Source organism: Dicentrarchus labrax, unplaced genomic scaffold, assembly GCF_905237075.1.
Source record: "Dicentrarchus labrax unplaced genomic scaffold, dlabrax2021, whole genome shotgun sequence".
Taxonomy (NCBI): Eukaryota; Metazoa; Chordata; class Actinopteri; family Moronidae; genus Dicentrarchus; species Dicentrarchus labrax.
Window position 1 is genome coordinate 27,690,993 of NW_026136704.1, and position 24,260 is coordinate 27,715,252.

Genomic DNA, 24,260 nt, shown 5'->3' on the forward strand with positions numbered 1-24,260 from the left:
ATTTATATAGCACAATGCTGGTGGCTATACAAGATACTCCAGGTTTAGGAAATTTAGTGAGAGAAATGAAGGCTGGGGGCGGACTGATGTCGTGGCTTAGCCCTCCTGATTTGTCATGCACATTTAGGCATTCTGGTATCCTATTTAGCAGTTGACCAATATCTTCATTGATTACACATTGACAGCTTTGAACTTTCTGGACTTCCCTCATCCCACACACACACACTCCAAAATTGAATGTGTCCTCTACTCTCTGGCCCTACTGATTCACTTCAAAGCTGTGCCTGAAACAGAAGATGACAATCTCTAGTTTCTCGCTGTTGCTCAATGGACTGGTCACCTCCTCGTTGTGACCTTGTCTTATTAGACATCTGCTTGTGAGAAGAGCGGCGCCAGGAACTCTGCTGTTAATTAATTCACTATTGTCTGCTTTGTAAGCTTGCAACTGGGGGATCACATAACACATGAATGCACTGCCTTCAAGATTTCTTTCTGGTCATCTGGTGTGTTTGTCCTCTTCTGGGTGAGCTTCAACACACCTTGGGGTTGTTAATCATGTTGTCATTATGTGAAGCGAATAGCTTTAAGATTAATGGAAGCTTTACTGAAGTAGTCTTCAGAATTGTAGTTGCAACTCCAGTCATGTGTAGAGTAGAGCTGCAACGATTAGTTGATTAGTTCTCAACTATTAAATTAATTGCCAACTACTTTGATGATCAATTATGATCATTTTGAGTTATTTTTAAAATGAAGAAGAAAAATGTTGAAATTCTCACATCTTAGCTTCTCAGATGTGAATATTTTCTGATTTCTTTAGCCCACACTACAAGACACCTTAGGCTTTAGGAAACAGTGATTAATCTTTCACAATCGTTTGATATGTTGTGGAACAAACAACTATCGATTAATTGAGATTATGACTGACAGAATAATCAATAATAAAGTTAGATGCAGCGCATGTGTAAAGTTCTCAGGAGATAATACTATATATCAAACTACCGAATATACACAAGTCAAGTGTAAATACATTGTACATCTGTAGTGACTTGAAACAAAGATAAAGACACGAAAATGCAACTGTGAAATAATAAATAAGTGTATGTATTGCACTTAGTGTGGAGTAGTTAGTAGTAGAACTAACTGTAACTGTCTTGTTTAACTGTATTAACTAATCAGGGTCATTGTCTTTTATTCTTGAACAAAAACATCCTTAACTGAAATTATGGTAGGTGCACTGTTGGGTTATTCGTTTTGTTTTAAGTAGACTATAGCCCCGTTAAATGTCAGTGCAAGGCAGATATCTCCCCCTGCTGAACTGTATACATGCATTACCGTGAAATCCCCAGTTCAGCAGTATTTCCAGCTTCATATGGTCCCGGAGGCCTCCTTTTGGTAGGGTCTGCCCAGAGGCCTTTGGTCAACCCCTGAAGTGTCTGTATGATGGAGAGAGGTAAGGGCCAGTGCAAGGTCAGCCCTGCCTCCTCTGCCCATTTCTCATGTCTCAGCAGCACAACACATCCTGTGGCGCTCTGTGCAAAACAAAAGGATACTAAACTCCCATCTTCCCAAGTGATGCTTATTGTTGCTCTCTGCGCAAAATAAAGAAATCGTCACAGCCACTTTAATATGACATGTTAACATGAGGAAATTACAGTGTATGTTTGGATTTATTTTTATTTTTTTCTGTTAAATAAGGTCAACTAATTAATGTAGTGTTTGACAAGCCATTCATTTTCCACTGCTCTTAATGAGAATAATATTCATCCTGGTCCCTGTCAGTCTACTGACAGGAGGCTAGAAGGAGGCATTCTCTGATGAATGTACATAAGATGCTCAGTGGAAACATTAGTCACTGGTCTGGAGCTGGAACACAGGCTGTCGTCACCTAGGGACAGTAACAGACAGGCTCAGATTTATCCCTTGTGAATGTGTGTGTGTGTGTGTTCACCCTGCCTTCTCTGTGGCCACAGGCAAGCTAGCAGCTTTGATAGTTTTCATTCCTCCATATCCTCGAGGCTGCTGCAACAGCTGTAAAACTTTACTTTACTGGCGCTGTGAAACCTCTCACTATTGATCTTTGTTGTCACAGACCCAACATTATCGCAGGGGTTCAGTTAAATACTGCTGCTAAAGGCTTTCTTTTTGCTGAGCAGCCATTTTAGGTCATTATCTTTGTGTCTCACTGAGATGAATATTAGATTTAGTCCTCTTATATCAGCTACAAGAAGATCTGATTGTTTCTCTTCTAATCATAATCGTTTCCCCCTATGCCCCTCTATATCCTCAGATCAAGTTCGGAACAGCTATTTCATTGGTCTGGATGGCTCGCTACGGCTAGTGTTGGCGAATGGCATGGAGGTGTCCCTTCACACAGAGCCCCATCTGCTGGCCGGTACAGTCAACCCCACAGTCAGCAAGAGGAACGTAACCCTGGCTATTGACAATGGCCTCAACCTGGTGGAGTGGAGACAGAGAAAGGAGCAGGCTCGTGGCCAGGTCACTGTCTATGGACGCAGATTAAGGGTAAGCTGAAAGTCGCATGTGCTTATACACTGACTACCGCAAGGTGACTGTTAAAGGATGGATGAAAGTAAGGATAATGTCTATCTTTCTCAAAATGGAATTGAATTTCAGCTACCTCCTTTATGTGACTGCACACACTGTGCAATTTAGCCTTCTCTGACAGACTTCTGCATTCCATAGAGGGAGCCTGAGGTGTAAGGCTAACACATGAGGAAGAAGTGGGGCCACTGCAAGGGTTTAAATATGCACTATTGTTTGGAAAAACATTGGCTCAACCTTTGCTGAAATACAATGGTGCGTCATCTGGTGACTCACTTTGCTGGCCAGTCACATACATGCACACACTTATTGTAGAATACCTTGCTACACCATATCCATGGTAACTGACCTCCAAATCAGTATTCACATGCGTTGTTTTATTTATTTATTCATTTATTCACTCATTCACTCATTCACTCATTCACTCATTCATTCATTCATTCATAAGGCAGACATAAAATCTATTTGTTTCCCACATAGATTTTAGTTAAAATATGTCATTGGGTAAATTTCCTCAACAAGCTAACCTTGAACAGTTACAAAGTTTTTGTTACAACAGTACAAAATAGCAACAGGTCCCTTTTCATAATGAGATAAACACCCAATGTTTGACCTAAATCATCTAAAATGACCCACTGGAAATTACTATATACACAGGGAGCACCTATAAAATATTTATCCTGATTGATTGGCTTTTATTGCTTTTCTTGGCTTTGTAAGGCAAATAACAACTTTGGTTAAGTTGTCTTCCACATTGTGTGGGAGGCGACACAGCTAATGGGGAGGTGCCACTTTGTCTGTCATTGGCTGTTCATTTAATGGCCCTGTCGTCCCTTTGGAAGTGAAAGCTTCTAATGTATGTTACAGACAATGGCCCCAGGGGTGAGATAGGAAATGGGAGCAGCCTAATGGCAAGAACAGAAGGGATGAACAGAGCTGGAATCATTGAGCGACCTTGAGTGGCATGTCAAGTGATATTACGTGGGTGGCTGGATGAGTGTGTAACAGTGTGTGGGGCGGGGGGTGGCTCTCAAATACAGAACAGAGGGATGCATGAGAAACGGAACAACAGAGGAAACTGTGTGGCTCTGACTTTGCATGTCTTTCTTATACCAGGAATGAAGACACAGAACAGCAAACGTGTTTGGCTTGTTGCTGTCTGTGTTCCAATTTGTATCTCTGACTGTTCATACATACTACAAATGCACGTGCTTTTTGCATTGTGCCTTTCATGTCTTAAGACTAAACGGGTCACTGATGGTGCTCAGTTTACCCCATCCACAGTGACACATGCTACTTGCATGCCCCTTGGGCTTGCCACTCCCAGCCACACACAGCGTTGATAATTCATGTTGCCAAAGCACAGTAACTCTGTTTCTTTTCTTGGAAGCAAAGCCTCCTCTTAGATTGAGTAGTGTGTAAATGTATAGTAATGAGAAAACCCTTGTGGCTGCCACTCCACCCTAGCAAGAAACTTCAACCATTTAAATCAGAAATTCAAATCAGAGATTTAAAACAGAGACAAAGCTGATATCTCTGTATTAACATTTTAGTGTCATCATAGTGTCTTATAATGTAGTGCTTTTTGACACAATTCGGAAACGAATAATAAGATACAATTTGTTTTCTTGATTGTAGTGTGAGAATAAACATAACTGATGTTATTGAAGAAAACAGAGAAACGGTTGAATTAATCATGAGAAACAATGAAAGGCATTTCACTTGCAAAATGACAGATTAAGATTGTCATTTGACACAAAAATCATTGATATTGATTGAGAGATCAGATGTTGCTGTAATGTTTTATGTTGAGGACAGTTTAAATGTAACATTGTAGGTCTAATGTACTGTAATAGTCTCTGTTGTTTCTACACATCTACTGTGTTTGAGAATTTCCTTTTAGAGCCGATGTCCAATTTAAAATAATTCCTCTTGAGTGGGTTTCTATTCTCATGGGATCTTGGGATCTCGGATGTAAGAGGTTTTTTCCACCCTGTTGAGTCTCTGGCGAACCAAATCCTGGCATGAAGAACTTTCTCTCTCTCTTATACCTTATATCCTGTTAAAAGCAATCTCAATACAATCTTTTTGTATTGAGGCATAGGCAGACCGGCCTCTGCTGCCTATGAAAGAGTCTTAAATACTGTGTTGAGTGATTCAGGCAATGCTGGAGCAGGAGGGTTCTCAGTCTTTGATATCTGGCCAGTTCTTGTTAAGATTCTAGGTAGTTTAATACTTTTATTTATTTTAACATTTATTGTTTAACTGCTGTAGCAATTTCACTTTTTTGTCACTCGTTATGACTGTAAGCAAAAGTAAAGACAAGATAACTAATGTGGAACCCCGCTGTTTTTATTCCATTGGGGGACCCCTCCCATTAGTCTTGGGGCTCAAATTGCTTCTGCTGCTCCAAACCTTCATTGAATCGTGCTACTCATGAATCTGTTGCTTTTAGTCAAGTAATCCTCTCAATTAGGTATCAGTGACATTAATTGCCTCTGGTGTAATTGTCCCTTCACAGATGAGAGACCTAAGCATGCTTTTCTCAATGTGAGATTGAAAAAGTGAGACTTCTCAGCAAGCCCCCCGCGACCTGCTCTGTGGCATGTGTCTGGAAAGTCGCCAGAAGCAGCTTTCTGAGCTAAGATGTTTTTAAGCCTTGCCAAGCATTTTACCAAGCGAAACCGTAGCACATCTGAGGAAGAACTATGTACATTAATAATAATGCAAAATGTTAAATAATACAGAATCAGGCGGGTAGTTTTAATTAACGCCAGAGACCTCCACAACCACATATTCCCAAATCTTCCAGATGGTGTTTGAAGTAGTGGTTTGTATGGAGATTTGCTCTGACCTGGAACCTAAAGCCCTCTTCTCCTTTTGATTTGATTTCTTTTTCCTCTGTAGCTTTTGCTTACAAAGGCTGAGAAACTTAATGTTAAGGCCGTTGGTCAATCTTTTTGGCTACCACATGAGAGCTGCCTCCCAGGTAAAGCCTGATAGGTTGTTCGACTCTGTGCTGACCTGAACATGGCCTTAAGGATTACATTCTTCGGAGCAGTGTCTCTCTGCTCTGATCACAGAGAACCCAAGGGTCAGTGTGTGTAGCCTCATGCATTCAAAAGAGGCAAAATGTGAAGTGTCATTTAAACAATATTCTGAGTCACACAGGAGAAGAATTGATTTTTTTCTCCTCTTTTCCAATTTACGGAAATGGCTAAATAAAATGAGAGTCATCTAAGCCTGGTAATTCTTTTCAGTAAGCAGTGAAAATGAATTTAATGATCAATGTGGCTCTAATGTTTCTTGCATGAATAGGCATACTCCCACTAAGACTGCAGAATTTTTACACAAACAAAGAAATATGGTAATTCTTATAATTTCATCACTTCAATAGCTCCTGCAGTCCTGAGATACAGCTCCTCTGTTGTAATTAAAAGCTGTGAAAAGAAGAATATAAAATAATCACTTCGTGATTAAAGCTCTCCTCATAAGGTTCCACCTCAGAAGAGCAGTGCACCAATTCCTCTCCATCATTTCAAACTTCCAAACATGTTTATTATCTCTCGGTGGATTTTGCTGTGGTCAAATTAAATGTTTCTAACACTCTGCTTCCTTCTCTACAGGTTCATAACAGGAACTTGCTGTCTTTGGACTTTGATCGAATCACCAGGACCGAAAAGGTCTATGATGACCACAGGAAGTTTACCTTACGGATCCACTACGACCACGCTGGGCGGCCTACTCTGTGGGCACCAAGCAGTCGACTGAATGGAGTCAATGTCACCTATTCCCCTGGAGGGCATGTGGCAGGTATCCAAAGAGGTACCATGTCTGTACGCATGGAGTATGACCAGAATGGCAGAATCACCTCCCAGATATTTGCCGATGGTAAATCGTGGAGCTACACTTACCTTGAGAAGGTACGAATTCTTGGTGTTGAAATGATGATTAAAAGGTATTTAAGATAGGGACAGGTTGCACAGATAACTTGTGGAGGTATGTTTGTGTAAGAACCTTGATGGGAGATTTTAGACTGGAGTTAAAAGTTAACTTGTAATACTGCAGCAGTATTTGAGCTGCTTTATCAGGCTCTAGCACAGATATCAGCAGAAATGTAATTAAAACCTGTCTGGTGCACCGCAGACGTTATACTTTGTTACCATAGTCTGACAGCAAAGCTCAGCCTGAAATAGCTCTGATGAGAAGAACAGAGTGAAATGTCACTTTCTACTCACTAATTGAAGGCAAGATTGTTGAGGAGAAGGTGAAGAGCTGCAATTCTGCAGCTTATACATGTAATATGAAAATGGCAGCCAGTCACCTTGTTAATAGTCTATTGTCCATTTTTCAGCCACCTCAAAGTGCTGAGATGCTGTCAGCCTGTTGTGACAGCCTTAGAACTGATTTAAAGACTTCATTTATTGGTGCAAGAAGGGTGCGAATGGAAATTTTTGATTTGCAGGGTTGTGAAAAATTCAGTTACCTCATACTGTTTGGATCAAAAGATGCCACAAATAAAAAACAAGAAGCAGCCTGTTTGTGAAATTGTCTCTTAAGGAAATCTAAATGTCAGAGGAATATCAACAACTTAGATATTGCCTGAATCAGACTCGCATCCGTAATATGTTATTGCTTTTGACATTTTGCTTGTCCTGTTTGTGGCATATCAGTGTCCTGTACATTCTAGTACATTCTATATATGTATGTGTGTGTGAATATATATATGTAATTGAAATTACTGGTGCTTGACTATTGAGTAATGACTATTTTTTAAAGAGTAAATATATAAAATATATTATCTTGTGAGACTTGAATGATAAATTATGAATACTCTAACTATTTCCTATTCTCTTTACAGTCCATGGTACTGCTGCTCTACAGCCAGAGGCAGTATATCTTTGAATTTGACAAAAACGACCGACTATCCTCTGTGACCATGCCCAACGTGGCACGGCAGACCCTAGAGACCTCCCGCTCCATTGGCTACTACAGAAACACCTACCGGCCTCCTGAAGGTAACGCTTCAGTGCTCCAGGACTACAGCGAGGATGGCCAGTTACTGCAGACCACCTACCTGGGCACAGGCCGCAGGGTAATCTACAAATACGGCAAGCTTGCCAAGCTGCTGGAGATTCTCTATGACACCACACGCATCGGTTTCTCCTATGACGAGGTGGCAGGCATGCTGAAGACAGTCAACCTGCAGAGTGAGGGCTTTACCTGCACCATCCGCTACCGTCAGATTGGCCCACTGATTGACAGACAGATTTTCCGATTCAGTGAAGAAGGGATGGTCAATGCCAGATTTGACTATGTCTATGACAACAGTTTTCGTGTCACTAGCATGCAGGCTGTCATCAATGAAACACCTCTGCCGATTGACTTGTATCGCTATGATGATGTGTCTGGCAAAACTGAGCAGTTTGGTAAATTTGGAGTCATCTATTATGACATAAATCAAATCATCACCACAGCAGTGATGACCCACACCAAACACTTTGATGCTTACGGCCGGGTGAAGGAGGTCCAATATGAAATCTTTCGCTCACTCATGTACTGGATGATGGTGCAGTATGACAACATGGGGCGGGTGGTGGCCAAAGAGCTAAAGGTTGGGCCTTACGCCAACACAACACGCTACACATACGAGTATGACGCCGATGGTCAACTTCAGGTGGTCTCCATCAATGACAAGCCTCTGTGGAGGTACAGCTACGACCTAAATGGCAACTTGCATCTTCTCAGCCCTGGAAACAGCGCGCGCCTCACTCCGCTACGCTATGATATCAGAGACCGCATTACTCGTTTGGGAGATGTCCAGTACAGGATGGATGAGGACGGTTTCCTCAAGCAGCGAGGGAATGACTACTTTGAGTACAACTCAGCGGGCCTGCTGGTTAAGGTGTACAACAAAGTGAGTGGCTGGAGCATCAAATACCGTTACGATGGCCTGGGCAGGAGGGTGTCAAGCAGAAGCAGCATGGGCCACCACCTGCAGTTTTTCTATGCTGACTTATCCAGCCCCACTCGGGTCACCCATATGTACAATCACTCTAGCTCCGAGATCACGTCTTTGTACTATGACCTACAGGGACACCTGTTTGCCATGGAGCTAAGCAGCGGGGATGAATTTTATGTGGCCTGTGATAATATAGGCACCCCTCTGGCTGTGTTCAGTGGCTCAGGCCTCATGATCAAGCAAGTCCTCCATACAGCATTCGGAGAGGTTTACCTTGACACCAACCCCAGCTTCCAGATCATAATCGGCTACCAGGGAGGTCTGTATGAGCCTCTCAGTAGACTGGTCCACATGGGTAGACGGGACTATGATGTCCTTGCTGGCCGTTGGACAACACCTGACCATGACATCTGGAAACGTCTAAACAGCAACCACATCGTGCCATTCAACTTGTACATGTTCAAGAATAACAATCCTCTTAGCAACAATGAGGAGATGAAGTGCTACATGACTGGTAAGTGTACTTAATAGATTTACGTTTTACAGAGATGAGAAGATTGGATTAAAGAAAATATCCCTATTCTGCCTTTGTTGAGGAAGAAGGGAAAAAAATGTATCAAAACATTAATAGAAACTTCTCAAACCACAGCTGCCATCCTCTGCAAAGTAGCAAGCCGCAAAATTGTCAAGGGGGTGTAGGTGTATATTTGATACTCAAAAAAGATTTTCTGTGAAGTATTTCTCCAACAGCTGTAATGAAAGTTAGTAGAAAGTAAGTTGGAAGCATACTCAAAATAATCCAAATAAATATTTGAATTGTTTACAGGTAAGTAACTGTTATAAATAGCAACTGGCAGATGTTAAGTGAGTCCCACTAGAGGAATCAATAATGCATATAACTTATTTATGGTGCTAAAATTACATGTGTGGAGGGCGAGTCTTAACCTTGTGAAACTGTTGTTGCAGTTCAGCAAACAATGCTCATTTCAGGTTTCTCTGTCAAATTTGGTGTGTTTTTATTCCAAACAACAAGCCACAAATGGAAGAAAAGACTGCCAAAATTAAATTGAAAAGCAGTGTGCTAGAGAGGCTTTTAAGAGCTTCCTCACCGGGACACTGAGGTTGTTTTTCTTCTCTGGTGTGTGTGTATGTATGTGTGTACGTATGTATGTGCATGTGCGTGTGCCCAGTAGCTATCGTTTTGAAAGTGCTCAAAGGGAACAATGCTGTACAGCAAAGCCCCCTCTGTTGTTGAACACTCAGGTCCCTTCCCAGAAATATCACATCGTTTTGTGTTGCTTGGTGGTAGGGAGGAGGTAAATGGCAGTGAAAGCACCCCAGTGGAGAAGGAGAGCACAATGGATCCATAGAAACCTTAGCCAGGGCCAGTTGTATCAACCTCTTTGGCTGGAAGGAAAACAACATTGTTAAGGATACTATGTGAATACTCTGTGGTTAAACCAATCGGCTTCAGCCAGATCTCATTCACAAACGGGAGATTTAATTCTCAGTGTTTGTTCTGCATTATATGTACTTGATAATGCGTACTTTTGGCTATGAAATAGTCAATTTTACACCTTTTATCCTTTGTTCATTTACCTATAGACGTCCAGGTGCAGTCTAGACTTCTATTTCTTTCTGTTCAACAAAGCCATTTAGCTGCCTGCCAAACACAAATGCGTTCAGCTTCACAGTCCACCATTAGGGGCTGACTGGCATTTGAATGCTAAGCAGACTGTTAGATATACTGTAGTGGGTCTGCCTCAATTGTGATTGATGGCGCTGACATTTCCATTCCTTTCACTAAATTATCGGGGTCCTTTCATTGTCCTCAAACTAATTCTTATTTAAAAAAGCTTTGTCAGGTGCCACAATGTGGCCATGCCAATCAGTGACAAACTTGCCCCCCAAGTGTCACAGCAATGATTCTGCTGTCCATAACAAATACATTGAAAGGGGCAAGAAACAAATGGCTCAGATTAAACAGGCTTTGCTTCCAGTCATGTCTCTAGCCTTCTCTGTGATTTTCAGAATTAATGACAACTTATCACAGGGGATGGCAGCAGCACCTATAACTGCCATCGCTGGTGGCTGCTATTAAGTGTACCACATTATCATGATTGCATGGATTTGAATCCCAGACATTTCACTTTCCCCTTTTTCCGCATCTCATTAGAAAAAAAAATTATTGCAGAGAACCCGCTGAGTCTTCAAAATATTTCGTTTGGAAGTCTCGGCTTCTTTGAAATGACATGAAATTACAGTATATAATTATCAGCACCGCAGACACTCTCAGATGTCACTTGGCATTTCTGGGGTCCAGCTGTGTGTCATTAGTGTGGCACCTGCAGGAGTGGACATGAATCATTGCCACCATCTCAAGTGTTTATTATAGCTTGTCCACTTTCACAAACAAATCAAGTGCTCAGACAGAGTGAGGAGTATTTCAAGGAGACAGCCACTTCACAATGTCAACTGTTAAAATTGAACATATCAATGAATGCGTCTATTAAGATAGCAGTACATGTAAATCACTGTTTTAACGTCCTCTTGATCCCTCCTCTGCAGATGTGAACAGCTGGTTGGTGACCTTCGGCTTCCAACTGTACAACGTCATCCCTGGCTATCGCAAACCGAGCACAGAATCCATGGAGCCATCCTACGAGTTAGTCCGCACCCAGATCAAGACACAAGAGTGGGATAGCACCAAGGTAAACCAGTCACTTTCACCTAGCCCACCTTTCACCTTGCCGCAGATCACCTCCTGTTACCTCTGCTCCCCTTCTTTCCAACATCATTAGCAAATAGACATGCTCTGTGTGGCCAAACTCCCAGAGGAGCTGCCAACTATCAAGTCAAAACACAGCCCAGTGAGCCAGGTCCCTGCCCCTAGTCCTCATCTTGGGGAATGGGGTCAGGCTAAACAGCTCTTGTAATTGTCCTGCCATTAGGGAAATTCACTCTCCATTCCCTCCACCACTGGCCATTGATTTCATCTCAGTCTTACACCGTTAGCCAAGGTCTGAGAAGTAGTAGACATGCTCTGATTCCTGCGTTTATCAGCCCTTTTAAGAAGCCTCCAACTCACCTGAATTATTGAAGAGGCCACTGTTGTCTTGGGTTTGGTTACAGCTAGACTAGTGAATGCCACCCATCAGGAGGCCAGATTCATGTTGAGTGACACTCTGGCTGCAACCTTAACACAGTGGGTATTTGTTGTTATAAAACATTTGTAAGCCTGAAAGCTACTGGGTTAATACGATACGGGGTTATCTAAAACTATGACCTCTGATCTGACCAGCCAACCATAATAGGCAGGCTCACCAACTGGACACAATGAATAGAGAAAGCAGTAAAGGCCAAAATATGAAGTAATACCAAATACTATTGGAAATAAAAGCATTAAAATAAGTATTCTAAACACAAACACATACCTAATGTTTTCCATTTCATATCCCAAATAATTAAAAAAATGTTTACCCATTTCTTTTCTCAGGTTTATATGCATTTAAAGTCATGAAAGGTCTCACTTGCGGCATTCCAGCACACCATTGTCAATTACACAGGAAATTAAACACCTATGAATCCACACTGTTATTTTACAGGTCATATATGATGTGTTAAACCATAATAGCAAGAATTGCAGTTATGTCCTCATCTAGCATAGACCGCTTTAGGAGGGTTACTGTCAAACCCCCCCTGGGACTGACTCATGCATGCTACTTGTGTTCTCTCCACTGAGAATTTCTGTACTCACCCAAGGTACAATCTACAAAAGAGCTGCAACAGAGGAAATATCTAATTGAATCCAAAGACACCCCAGTTATTTCCATTTCAAATATCTAAGAGTAGAAATGATGGAATAGTGTTAGATTAAAAGGAATAAATGCAACACTCCTTTTCAGATATACAGTTGCAATTCTGACTAAATCACTCGTCACCTCAGTCCTCACAATTTAATCAACATTTTCAAATGCCAGAAAACCATTTATCAATAGGAGATTTTATCCTTTTCTTCAAAATCACTTAATAAGTTTAATTGTTAAGAAAATCACTCTCTGTGTAATTGGTGAGATTCTGTTTTTTAAAGTCCTTCAGCATAATTTTAGAAAGGGTACCCCCACCACAGTAAGCCAACATATCAGGTTGCCTAGAATTTTTACCATCAGGTTTTAGAAGCACTCTTGATTGAAGGACTTCCATTGTGCTAAAATTAATTGAGTCATACATAAAACAATACTGTATTTATGTTAAGTAAAATATAATAAATACAAGTTGGTCTATTTGAGTAATAATATCATTGAAAGCTAATTTTTCATCTACAAAGCCAGCCTTTCAAGTTTATATTCAAGAATACCCATGATACACTGCAATGTCTGCAGAAATCATGTAACTGAGGCTTTAAATAGAAATGTTAGCCTAGATTTGAAGGTTTTACTCATGCTTGTGAGGGTTCTGTTCCTTCAGCACACCTCTGGAGTATGTACTGTAAATGATATGTAAGGAAAGACTGAGATAATTAGTCTTTACCCTGTGTACGAGACAAGGCAATGATATTCTTATCTAGAATTCCTGCTTCAAAAATGGTTGAGCTGGTAAATACCATCTTGATCCTCCCCGCAGATGGCCTGACCAGCCTAATTAAATGTAGGGTTCTTTGAAGCATAAATATAGCTTTAAAACTACATGTGGTATGTCCTGTGCACTTGGCATTTTATTTTATTTTATACAGGAGAAAAGTATGCCTGCCTTTCTATCTCTTTTCATTTAAGCCCCTATTTCGCCGTGCTGCTGAATCCGCACACAGATTGAAAAATGCCGTGAGGGTCCAGACAGATGAGGTTTTTGCTGTACAAGGCTTGATCTCTCGTTCTGAGTTGTGCTGGAGGCTGATTGTACCCCATGCTATGTGAATGATGCCTCTTTGGGAGTGTCCCGGGAGGCTGTTTCACTAAAGTGGAGGACATTGCCCCCTTTCCCCCCACTGCCCTGGGACAACTGACCAGGTCACACTGTTGGCACAGTAAACAAACATGGAGTGGCATGGTGTGAAGTGTCCCCCCAGGCCATCTCTCCCGAGGGGGCCAAACAGCACAGCTGCCCCCTCCCCCTCAAATGTTTCCTCTTCATGCAGGATCTGATGCGGTGTCACGTCAAGGAGCAGGCAGATATGCTGGTCGCTGAATCCTGCTCCACATTCCTCAGCCCCACCCTATCCTCCAGCCTGTAGCCATCTTCTAACAGAGGCACGGAGAGACAGAATTAGAAACTGTCAGGAGAACTTTGGATGTGACTGGTTGACAAAAACTCCTCAGGACGCTCACAGCCTCTTATCTTGGGCAATAGCAAGAAGGCACAGTGTTTGAGAGCCTTTTTGTTGCCGCTCAGATGCGTTCAGGCAACTGTCTCACTATGTGTTGGCCAGCTTCCATTTCATATCACTCTCTTCATTTTAACATCTCACAACCTTCCTGAGGAGTATCTCTTGTCAAGTAGTATTAGGACAAAGTATTAATTTTGGCTGAAGGGAATGTAGTATCTATACAAAGCCTTGATCCCTTAAGGAATAATATATATAAAGTAGTTACCAACTGATTCCTGTTTCATATTTGGCACAGCATGGCTGTCAGAAGACAGTAATTTCACCCTTTTTAAAATATCATGCCTGCCACAAATGATCAGAACAGTTTGCATTTGCTGACAAACACCTCTGCCCCTACCTTTAGTATGTGTGATACATTCACAGCTTCAAAGAATTATGGATTTGTTGTTTGCCATTGATAATGCATTCACATCGTTATTTATTTACGTGATGTAATAAAGATGTTAAATCAAGTAAGCATGTGGGATGAATGGCATATTTTTCATACCAACTAAGCTTTTATTTTTACACTTTTCAGTTTTTTCTTTAAATGCATTAATGACACCTTTAGCATACTAATTCCAAGCTACATCAACAGACAGGAAATAATGTTCAGTAAAACTACAAAACTGATAAACCGGTTAACTTAAAGGAAATCTGTTTTCACTATTGTTTGTTCCAGATTATGTGTTAGATGTTAGATCCAGATCTTTTTTTTTTTGTTATTTTGTTTTAAGTCTTGATTTCCATCACATTAATGCATTAATATAAGGCAGTCATAATATCAATAATAACAATATCAGTCATAAACATTAACATAAAAAAGAGCAGCTTATACTCTGCAGTCATAGCACTGATTTGAAATGTTTGAAGTGTTAATGATGTAGTATTTATCTCGGTTTAAAAACGGAGAGAGCAGACAGTGCTGCCTAGTGCCCATGCTGAGGATAAAGGTTACAAGTTAGGGTGTGAGGCAATCAGAAGTTTTGGTAAATATCTAGAAGAAAGTCTTCAAACAACCAAGTGATATTGTATAAATCCATTTCTTGCTCAGAGAACAAACTGAAATAATTTTACTGTCTATGTAGATGCTGCGGGGGATGTGTGACTAAACTGTATTGTCTTTGTTTTGCAGTCTTTGCTCGGCGTTCAGTGTGAAGTTCAGAGGCAGCTGAAGGCCTTTGTCAAGCTGGAGCGTTTTGGCCAGATCTACAGGGCCAAAAGTGCCGGATGTCCACAGACAGAGGACGAGAAGATCTTTGCATCTGTTGGCTCCATCTTCGGCAAGGGGGTGAAATTTGCTATCCGAAATGGTCGCATCAGCACTGACATCATCAGCTTAGCCAATGAGGATGGGCGCCGCATGGCTGCAGTTCTGAACGACGCGTTCTACCTTGAAGACCTCCACTTCACTATCGCTGGAATGGACACCCACTACTTTGTCAAACTGGGCTCAGTAGAGGGAGACCTATCCCTCATTGGCATGACAGTGGGCCAGCGCACGCTAGAGACCGGCGTCAATGTGACGGTGTCTCAGGTCAACACTGTTCTCAATGGCAGGACTAGGCGCATTACTGACATCCAGCTACAGTATGGCGCCCTGTGTCTGAATACACGTTATGGCAGCAGTGTAGATGAGGAGAAAGCTCGTGTGTTGGAGCTGGCCCGGCAGAGAGCTGTTGCCCAGGCTTGGGCCCGGGAGCGCCAAAGACTGAGGGACGGAGAGGAGGGCTCGCGAACCTGGACTGAGGGAGAGAAGCAACAGCTCCTGGGTTCAGGGAAGGTGCAGGGCTACGACGGATACTACGTGGTTTCAGTTGACCAGTACCCTGAGCTGGCAGACAGTGTCAACAACATTCATTTCATGAGACAGAGCGAAATGGGCCGAAGGTGACATGAACACGAGGCTCTGGAGTGACAGACTCAGATGTAGGACATGGGACTTCTTGCCAAAGACAGTTGTGTACATGACCACTTTTTTTTTTCTTTGATTGTGCTCAACTTGGTTTTTAATATACTGTAAAAAAGAAAAAACATGGTTGCAATCAGTTGCACTGTATTAATAGAAGAGTGCCCTTCTCCTTTTGAAGATTCTTTAACAGTCTTTGCCCTCCAAGTGCGGCTGCTAGAGGATGAAAATTTGCGGCGTCTGTGACTTATTTTTGTGACTCCATTTCCTCGTTCCTTTTGGTGATTCTGTTCAAAGGAATCCAAGAGGAGTATTGGTAATGCATTATGTTCACTGGCTCACTCTGTTGCCAGACTTGCAGATTGTTATTCACAAGCTTGCTCCATTCTGCCTTTTCTGCACCTCAGCCAAGGAGATTCCTTCTCTTTTAATCACTTCTTTTTTATACTTGAAACCCTCATAGCCCCAGTCATCCATAAGTAATGAGAGAGATTTCTGTTGGCGGTAGAGCCCTTCATCAAAACCCCTGCTGAACTTGTCAAAGCACCTTCATTTGTGTGATGTCTTGTAATTTCTTAAGAGGAGGATTGATACTCATCTGTGGTCTTAGCTTGGAAGGCTTCAGTGCACCCTGACTGTGCATGTTGATGGCCTTCTTTATGAACTACAAATTTAGCAAAACTGCTTAATCAAGCTTAAATTGTATGGTCAAGCCAACAAAGGGATATGAGGTCACTTTTTTATTTTGTGTGTATTTTATTTTTTAACTGGAATTTCTTTTTCCAAGGAAGAAAATGAAAACAGAATAAATTGCTCTTTGCTCCTTTTTATTTGACTGTGGTCAAACAACTCGATTATTAAGAGCCAACCCTGTAAGAAAATACTGTGGAATTAATGTCTGTATTAAACAACAAAAGGTATTTTACAGGAATGGTTTTGAATTACATTTTAGTTTTGTTTTATAAATAGCTATATGAATTAACAGTATAACAAATGTGAATTTAAAAAAAATGTGAACTATTGTCCCTTTTATTGTTAATTGTTGTACTTGAACAATACTTAAGGGTGTTTCAACACATGGAATAAACTATGAAAGGTGGTTTAGTTAAATCAATTACTGTGTTTTTCATTAGACAGAGTGACAGACTACGTTTTACTGATCTCAATTGCATATGAAAGGCAGTGTTTGTTTATCATTGAGCTTAAGTCAGTATTCCTCACCACAATGTCCAATCAAATAAAGCTTGGGATGAAAATATTTTTAAAAAGTGAGACTACAAAGATGGTTAAAGAAACCAATCTCATCAGTGATACATACTACATCAAGATATTGGCTGCTGAGATATATGGGCTTTGCATTGTGTTGTGGGTGACATGAAAGATACAAATTGCCTTTGCCCTAAGGGCTGCCCGCAGGTCAGCATCGAAAGTGCTTTCATTCTCCAGAATAGGGCTCCACTTGGTCCCATGGCTGGCTGAAATGCATTAGACCTGCTAGTGTACTAGTTCCCGTTTACAGACTAAAGGTCGTCTATACACACCAACCTTGGAAAAAACCCACGTGGACACATTCTAGCTCCCATATGTCCATGTCCTCCTCAGTGGAGACTGCAAAGGACAATTCTGCTCATTCGAAAATGTCATGTGAAAACTCAAGAGGAGACTTTTTTGGAAATTGTGACATTGATGTGACTTCTAGTACTTTTTGAACTATGCCAAGCCACTGCACACTCTTGACTTTCTTATCATTTTTCCATCAAAATATGAACTTGTTTGTGTGTGAAGGGGTGGTGGGAGCATGATTGAGTGTCTCAATCTGTACAAATGTTAAAGCAAACAGTACATGGTTCTTTTTTTTCTGCTGTTGGTTGATTCAGTGACGTTTTGTTTCCAAAAAAATATGTATGTTCAACATTATATGAATGAAGGATATTTGCATTGTGGAATATTGCACTGAGAACTGTTGCGTCATAAGACTGTATCTTTTTCTAAAGTTTTGGACTCATTTTGAGTTTTGGTTTGTTCTCAACACTGTGTTTTTAGCGCTTCTCTTTGACCATGTAAATATGAGGACATCAAAGTAAGCTGTAAATAAAATGCAAATGTAGATACCTCTTAGAGCTACATCAGTGACCCTGTGTAGTCTTAAGGTAGGAAAAAAATAAAGGGAATATTTTGTGTTTATTTTTTGTGTTTTGTTTTGTATATACTGTATATTCTATATAGTACAGACAGCTATTTTCTGTTGCTGGATCTCAAACTGATGAGCGGATTTTCATATCTCTATTAGACAGTTTAGACATAGACACATTTTACTGTTCAACTGCATCTCTAGTATATTGTATTATACATACAGTAATTCTCACCCTACAGCACATTTTATAGGATTTTAATGAGGCTAATTTGATACAATATGATAATGTAATACTGCACCACGTGCAATTATTTAGTTAAACATGCATTACCACCTGTTTAGACCTCAAATCTATTAAATTCTCACATGGTGTGAACATGTGGCTGGATCACCAGCACATAAAATACAGACTATTAATAAAAACATCTCTACAGGAAGAGTATTTTACTGTCATAAGAGAAGCAAGCCTCAAGGGAGGCTGTGCAAAACTTGACTATTAATTAACCTGTCAAAGTTGAGGACCAATCCTTTGATGTCACAAAAGACACCAGGAGACTGTGTTTTTAAACTTGATAACTTTGTTGAAACAAGTGGAGCTCAGGGGCTAATCCTGTTAGCAGGCGGGGTGGCTCGGGAGTTAGCTGCCAGTATGTGGTGGCAGCAAGGGAGCCTGGAACATTTACACTCACTGCAGGCAGAGCTGAGCTTGATGCCCAAAAGAAAGCATGATGGCCTGTTCTACCTACAAGCAGAGAGCACTGTCATTTGTTCTTCTCCACCTTCCATAATGTGACAGGAATAAACTGCTGATATCTCTGTGTGACGGACAAGCGCCATAGGAAACTATCACACCCTAATGTTGGCTTTGACTAGTTTGACTACACAAGTTTTTTTGCAAAGTAAATTTCAAATCTGTGGCTTTTGTATTTCTTGAAACAGCCTGAGCCTTGAAAGCCCACACGACTCCGGTAAAAAGGATTTCTTTAGTCCTGCTAGCAGAGAGCCTGTGCAAAATGGCTTCAGCTGCAGAAAAGCAAAATGTCCTTTAGCCCTTAGGACTCTGGTCTTTTTGTAGAATCATACTAACAATAACTTCACCTTAGCTCCTGTTGCAGATAGGAAGTTGCCACTGTGCTCTTTGATGATAAAAGAGGGAATTTTATTAAATAGAATCAGATCTAATTAAGCATCAATCATTTGGTATAACTAGATCTATTTTGGGAGCAATGGAGCACCGACAGCCACTGACATACCTCACAGAACCAAATGTTTGCAAGACACAAATAAGTCATCTACTTAATTAAATCCAAATCCCCATTGTGGGACAAATAAAGGAATAATATTTTTTTTTGCCTTGAGAACAAACCGTCCTGTGATGCTGATAGTTTGCACTTGCTGTAGCATCATGTTCCATCACCAAGTGGCTGAAAATGCAAGGAGAGGGTGGGGAAAACAGTATGTGCCACAAAGTGTTGAAAGTAATGGCTGAAGCACTGGTATTGATGAACAACCTTATTAAAACATCACATATTTGCTGTTGTCATTTGTGCTGTGGGGTAGTGAAAATCTTTCTAATTGCACTCAATAAAAGCATATCATGAAGGCTACAAATAACAAATGATCTTTTGATCTCAATGCAATTCATATAACACACAAAACAGACCAGTTTTAAATTGGGTACACAAAAACTACTCAGGTCACATAAATCAGACCAAATCAAAGAAAATCAGTTCAGCTCTTGTTGTTTTTTGTGTTGCTGTCATGCTTGTTTATCATTTCTTATTTTTTTTTTCAGACAGCTGGGTCTGCAAGTGCTGGTTTCAGAGTTCAGTCAGAATTTGACAGCTTCACCATTTCTGGTGCATGCAGCCGAACTCTGAATTTGATCCTATATTCACTTAACACCTACCATTACATTCAAATTTGACTAACCCCTTCCAGATATTTATGTGAGAGGAAAGAAGAAAATCTTGCATTTAGCCTGATTTCACAACTACGACAGGCAATGGAAGGAGAAACTTTTCTTAAAAAACCATGCATGAACTATTTCCCATTACCTGTGCTGAATCTGATGCAAAGAAATGTCTTCGCGTTGCTTTCACACTCCATCTGTTTCCTCTCACTGATAATTTGAACACTCTGTGCCCAAGTGTTGGATAAACACTGGCATAGGTATTTGCTGTTAAAATCAGCAAAAGTTTGATTCCTGCTGAGGCCCAGCCATCCGTTCTTTCAATGAATCTTGTATATAGTCTGAAAATAACAGCTAAAATTCTCTTTTTTTTTCTGCCTGTCAATCTCACGTACTGTAATAACATGACATTCAGCTGCAATTATTCTCCTGAAAATCAGTAATGTTGACAAAAAGCATCACCTTACCACACTATTTTGCAGTTTCCAAGATTTCTAAGCATCCCAGTCTGGCCACACTTGTTCAAGTTTTCCCAACAGCCATAAAATAACTGGGCGGTATGATGGTCCACATCTGCTGTGTAGCCTGATAACACCATATGCCTGAATGGATAGGACAGCCTCAGATTCTCTCTTTAATCATTCAGGTCCACATTCCCCTCTCTACCAGTTATGCAAATGGTGGACCAATAATAAAAGCTAATGGGGCAGGGAATAGTAAACCAACTGGCCATAGAGAAGTGAGGCTGAATTTTCCTCAAGGTTTAGGTCTCATTTGGATGCCCACCATGATGACAAAACACAGCAGCAACAGAAGCACTCAGTAAAGTGCAAGCTTCGGAAATGAAACAGAGATGATGGTTTCCAAAGTGTCATATTTCTGTGGGTCATACAAAGGCCAGCATTGGCTCTCATACAACTGACCTGCAAAGGGAAAATGGAAAATGTGCGGTAGTAGCAACTTAAGCAGTACAATGCTGCATGCTTGTAATATGAGAGGCTTTATTTTCCAAAAATGAGACTTAAGAGCAGTGTGAGAGAGCCTGTACTCCCTATTGTAGACCAATGTAGCCTTACAGTTTTGACCTCTGTGCTAGTAATAGAGTGATTCATTACATGGCTTTCAGTGTTGAAATCATTTTCACTGAGATAAACATCACCAAGATAATCAATAATCAGTGAAGTGGAGCCACATCAAAGCTGACCTGACAAATTCACAGTCCAGTTTCTTACTGGAGTCTACAACTGCAGACTGTAACTACAAGAGGGTCACTATTTGTTTTGTTTTCAACCTCTTTCGAGTTATACATATTATGAAGAAATTGATTTAAATGTCCTTGAAAAGCCTTTTCATATGAAAAACAACTTTTGTGAGGTATAAATTCATGTAACTCGGTTGCGTGTTTTCCATTATTTTCTCCTTGGTTACCCCAGCTTGTGCATCTGAGAAATATGACAATTCAGTGCCTGCTCTCACTCTGATCTCCATGGATTATGTTGGAATTGACGCTGTAAGAAATTAATCCTGTCAGCACAAGGTGAAACTCTTTTCTTGCTTTTTCAGAAATACATACTGTGAGTGTGGATGCGTGTGGTTGATGTGTACTGGACTCCAGCAGGGTCTTGGTGGTCTTGGTGGACTCACTAGAGGCAGGAGCCGCAGCTGCAGCTGCCGTCTCCCATCACATTTCCCCTGACAGGTGTGAACAAAGGACCCAGAGAAATGTCACTGCAGCATTTTTAAGTCACTCGGACACTGCTTGCATTCAGGAATGAAACTGCCTTTGCAAATTATGCAAATCGTATTGACAGCATATCTAAAGCTTTTATTAGGCTAATTATGCCTAAGGTCAGATCTTTCCATGGCAAAGGAACAGTACCCATCCAAACCAAGTGTCTAGAAGTGTTCAGGTTGACTGAAAGGTTAGCTAATGCTTAATGTCTTAGGACAGCTTATCATGTAGCACTTTATGTCCATAAAAAAAGGTGTTATTGATTTCTGTCTATGACATGAGCACCAGTCAAGATCAGTTAGGGGCCGTCTTCAGTGTTTAGCCCAACAGAAGTGATGAATAGCAAAGATATGGATAGAAGTGTTTTGAAAATTGTCTCATCAAATTTAAGAAATAAAATTTTCCCTGCACTCAAAGCAAAGATGTTTTAAATAAGCTACAGAGCAGAGAGACAGCGAGAAGACGTAAATCATAGAGGGAGGCTAAGAGAAACTGTAAAGGTAGGTTTGCCCTCAGTAGAGACACTCTGTTGTCAGAGTGGAAACTAGGCAGATGTATATTTAATAGGCTTGAGCTGCAGCACAGTATTTAGCAGCAGGCCATATTAAAAATATATAAAGTAGCAGAAACAGTTGCCTATTCTTTAAATTAGTCAGCTTTCTTTGGGTCAAAAGGTTAAATTGATGTAAGGATGTCCAAATCCCTTTTTTTGTCTACACTCAATAAGCCATCTTCATATAGAGTTTGGAAGCTATTTTGCCAGACTGAGCTTCATGTGTTGTTCAGCTGAGGTGATTTAAGCCCTTAAGGCTACAGTTCGGTCATTACAATCGGTTATATAGCTATGGTAAAGAAATAGTTAAGATCAGTTTAAGCTAGGTGGGAGTTTTGGGTGTGTGAGTCAGTGAAGTGCTCTGACAAAACTAAAAATCAAACCCTTACTGAGGTTGAGGCCTCAAACTGCCTAAATCTGTCATGTTACCTGTCCTTATGGCTAAAATTGTATAGTTCATGACTTTCCTTCCCATGTCATGTGATACTGACAGTGTAGTGAATAAAAACTTTGTAATGTGTAAAAATGTATAAAGGGCATTTTTACACCCAAGACAAAAACAGACAAGGGTGGTCCTCCTGGTTGTAGGGCAAAATCCCCAAAGTGTTCGTTGCCACAGGCATATTCTTATTGCCATCAGCACTCTTTAGACACAATGTCTATCCGGTGTCACAAAGCTGTTTAACAACTGCTATGCCAACCTGAATGCCACTTTTTGTGAACTACATAGTCTACTGTACAGTGCACCCACCCAAGGAAATGTTGTACTAACTCAAAGTCAATCAACTGAAATAATTAACAAAACTAAATGTGCTTAGAAATGTGTAAATATTAGAGATAGTGGTTAGATAAATACTGATTGATATTGTCTTCCACTTTCACCCCGACAATATCAGTCCATGTGTTTCAGTTGGAATGATGTCTCCCTTATAAAGACCACAGATGTATAGTAGAGATTTTGTTTCCTTTGTCCTCCTTTGAATCTGCTGCTGTCTGTGTGCTTTCAGTTTGAAATACAAAGTCAGTCTGACAGAATTATTTTGGTTACAGAACCTTTGGGCCCATTACGAATACTATTATGTAGATCAGCCTTGGGGAATTTATTTCCACATTGTGCATTTGGATTGTGACACGCCTGGCCTCTCATTTAATTTACCCATACAAATAAGCCTGCCAGTCCAAATGCTTTAAAGTTCAGGAGAATTTTTTTGCACATTTTCTGAGAGACTTGTTTTCTTTCATAATTTCTTTCCAACCAAATTTTCTATAAATGTAGAACTGATAACATTGCTGATCCCCCCCCCGCCAACACCCTTCTTCCACAGGCAGACACACACTCACTGACACACACCACCACACCGCTGGCAAAGCATGAAAACACACTGACTATTGCTGTCAGGGGAAAATGTTTCTAACCTCGAGTTTTCACAGTCACTTCTTATTTGAAAAATCTTTTTGGAAGAGCTTGAATTGCTGCCGTTATGTGACATGCTGAACATCATTTAGATTTGAAAACTGGAAGACAAAGACAGACATACAAAAACCCTTTTATTGGATGACTCAGATTTCTGTGATCCCTCCTGGCTTATGTGGAGTTTTTATACACTGTTGTTCTACATGTGCAAATTCATTGTTTATTGGCAAGAAACCTCAGACCAGTACATGTGCATGCAGTGGAGCAGAATTAGATTATAATTCTACTGCACACTCCTCAGCTTTCACCACCACCCTTGATGAGGCTATTGCACTTGCAAGCATGAAAAACACTATATTTATATTTGCAAGATGCTGCTGTACCATACCATTGATTTTTGGCACCAGCTAAGCCATGGAAGAGAAAATCAGTAATAGCTCTCAGTTTTAATAAGTGTTCTCCCAGTGCGCCAAAAATAGCTTTTATTGGGGCACGGGGATGCTGTCAAAAATAATAATCTGCATAAAAAATCCTACAAGGAAAGAAGATGACAACTTTCAAGAGTAGGCTTCTACCACAGCTGGTTCGGCTTTCTACTTCCCCTGACTGATGAACATCAACAATATGACAGAATGAAGGCAAACATATTGTGTACATTAATAAATAAACAAAAAGTTGGCCTTTCCAAAATACAATTTGCTTATGAACGAACAAACAAAA

General features: G+C 40.7%; 1 protein-coding gene across 14 annotated transcripts in view; it reads left to right on the top strand.

Moving 5' to 3' along the window:
- tenm4 (teneurin transmembrane protein 4) overlaps positions 1-17,979 on the top strand; it is a 145,723-nt gene extending 127,744 nt beyond the window's left edge. For all 14 annotated transcript variants that reach the window (XM_051397661.1, XM_051397665.1, XM_051397669.1 and 11 more), the window contains 5 exons: positions 2,288-2,523; positions 6,189-6,485; positions 7,424-9,038; positions 11,093-11,235; positions 15,022-17,979. In XM_051397661.1, the coding sequence (XP_051253621.1) occupies positions 2,288-2,523; positions 6,189-6,485; positions 7,424-9,038; positions 11,093-11,235; positions 15,022-15,780 (3,050 nt within the window). In that variant the 3' untranslated portion in view covers positions 15,781-17,979. The remainder of the gene's footprint in view (positions 1-2,287; positions 2,524-6,188; positions 6,486-7,423; positions 9,039-11,092; positions 11,236-15,021) is intronic.
- The last annotated feature ends 6,281 nt before the right edge of the window (positions 17,980-24,260 follow it).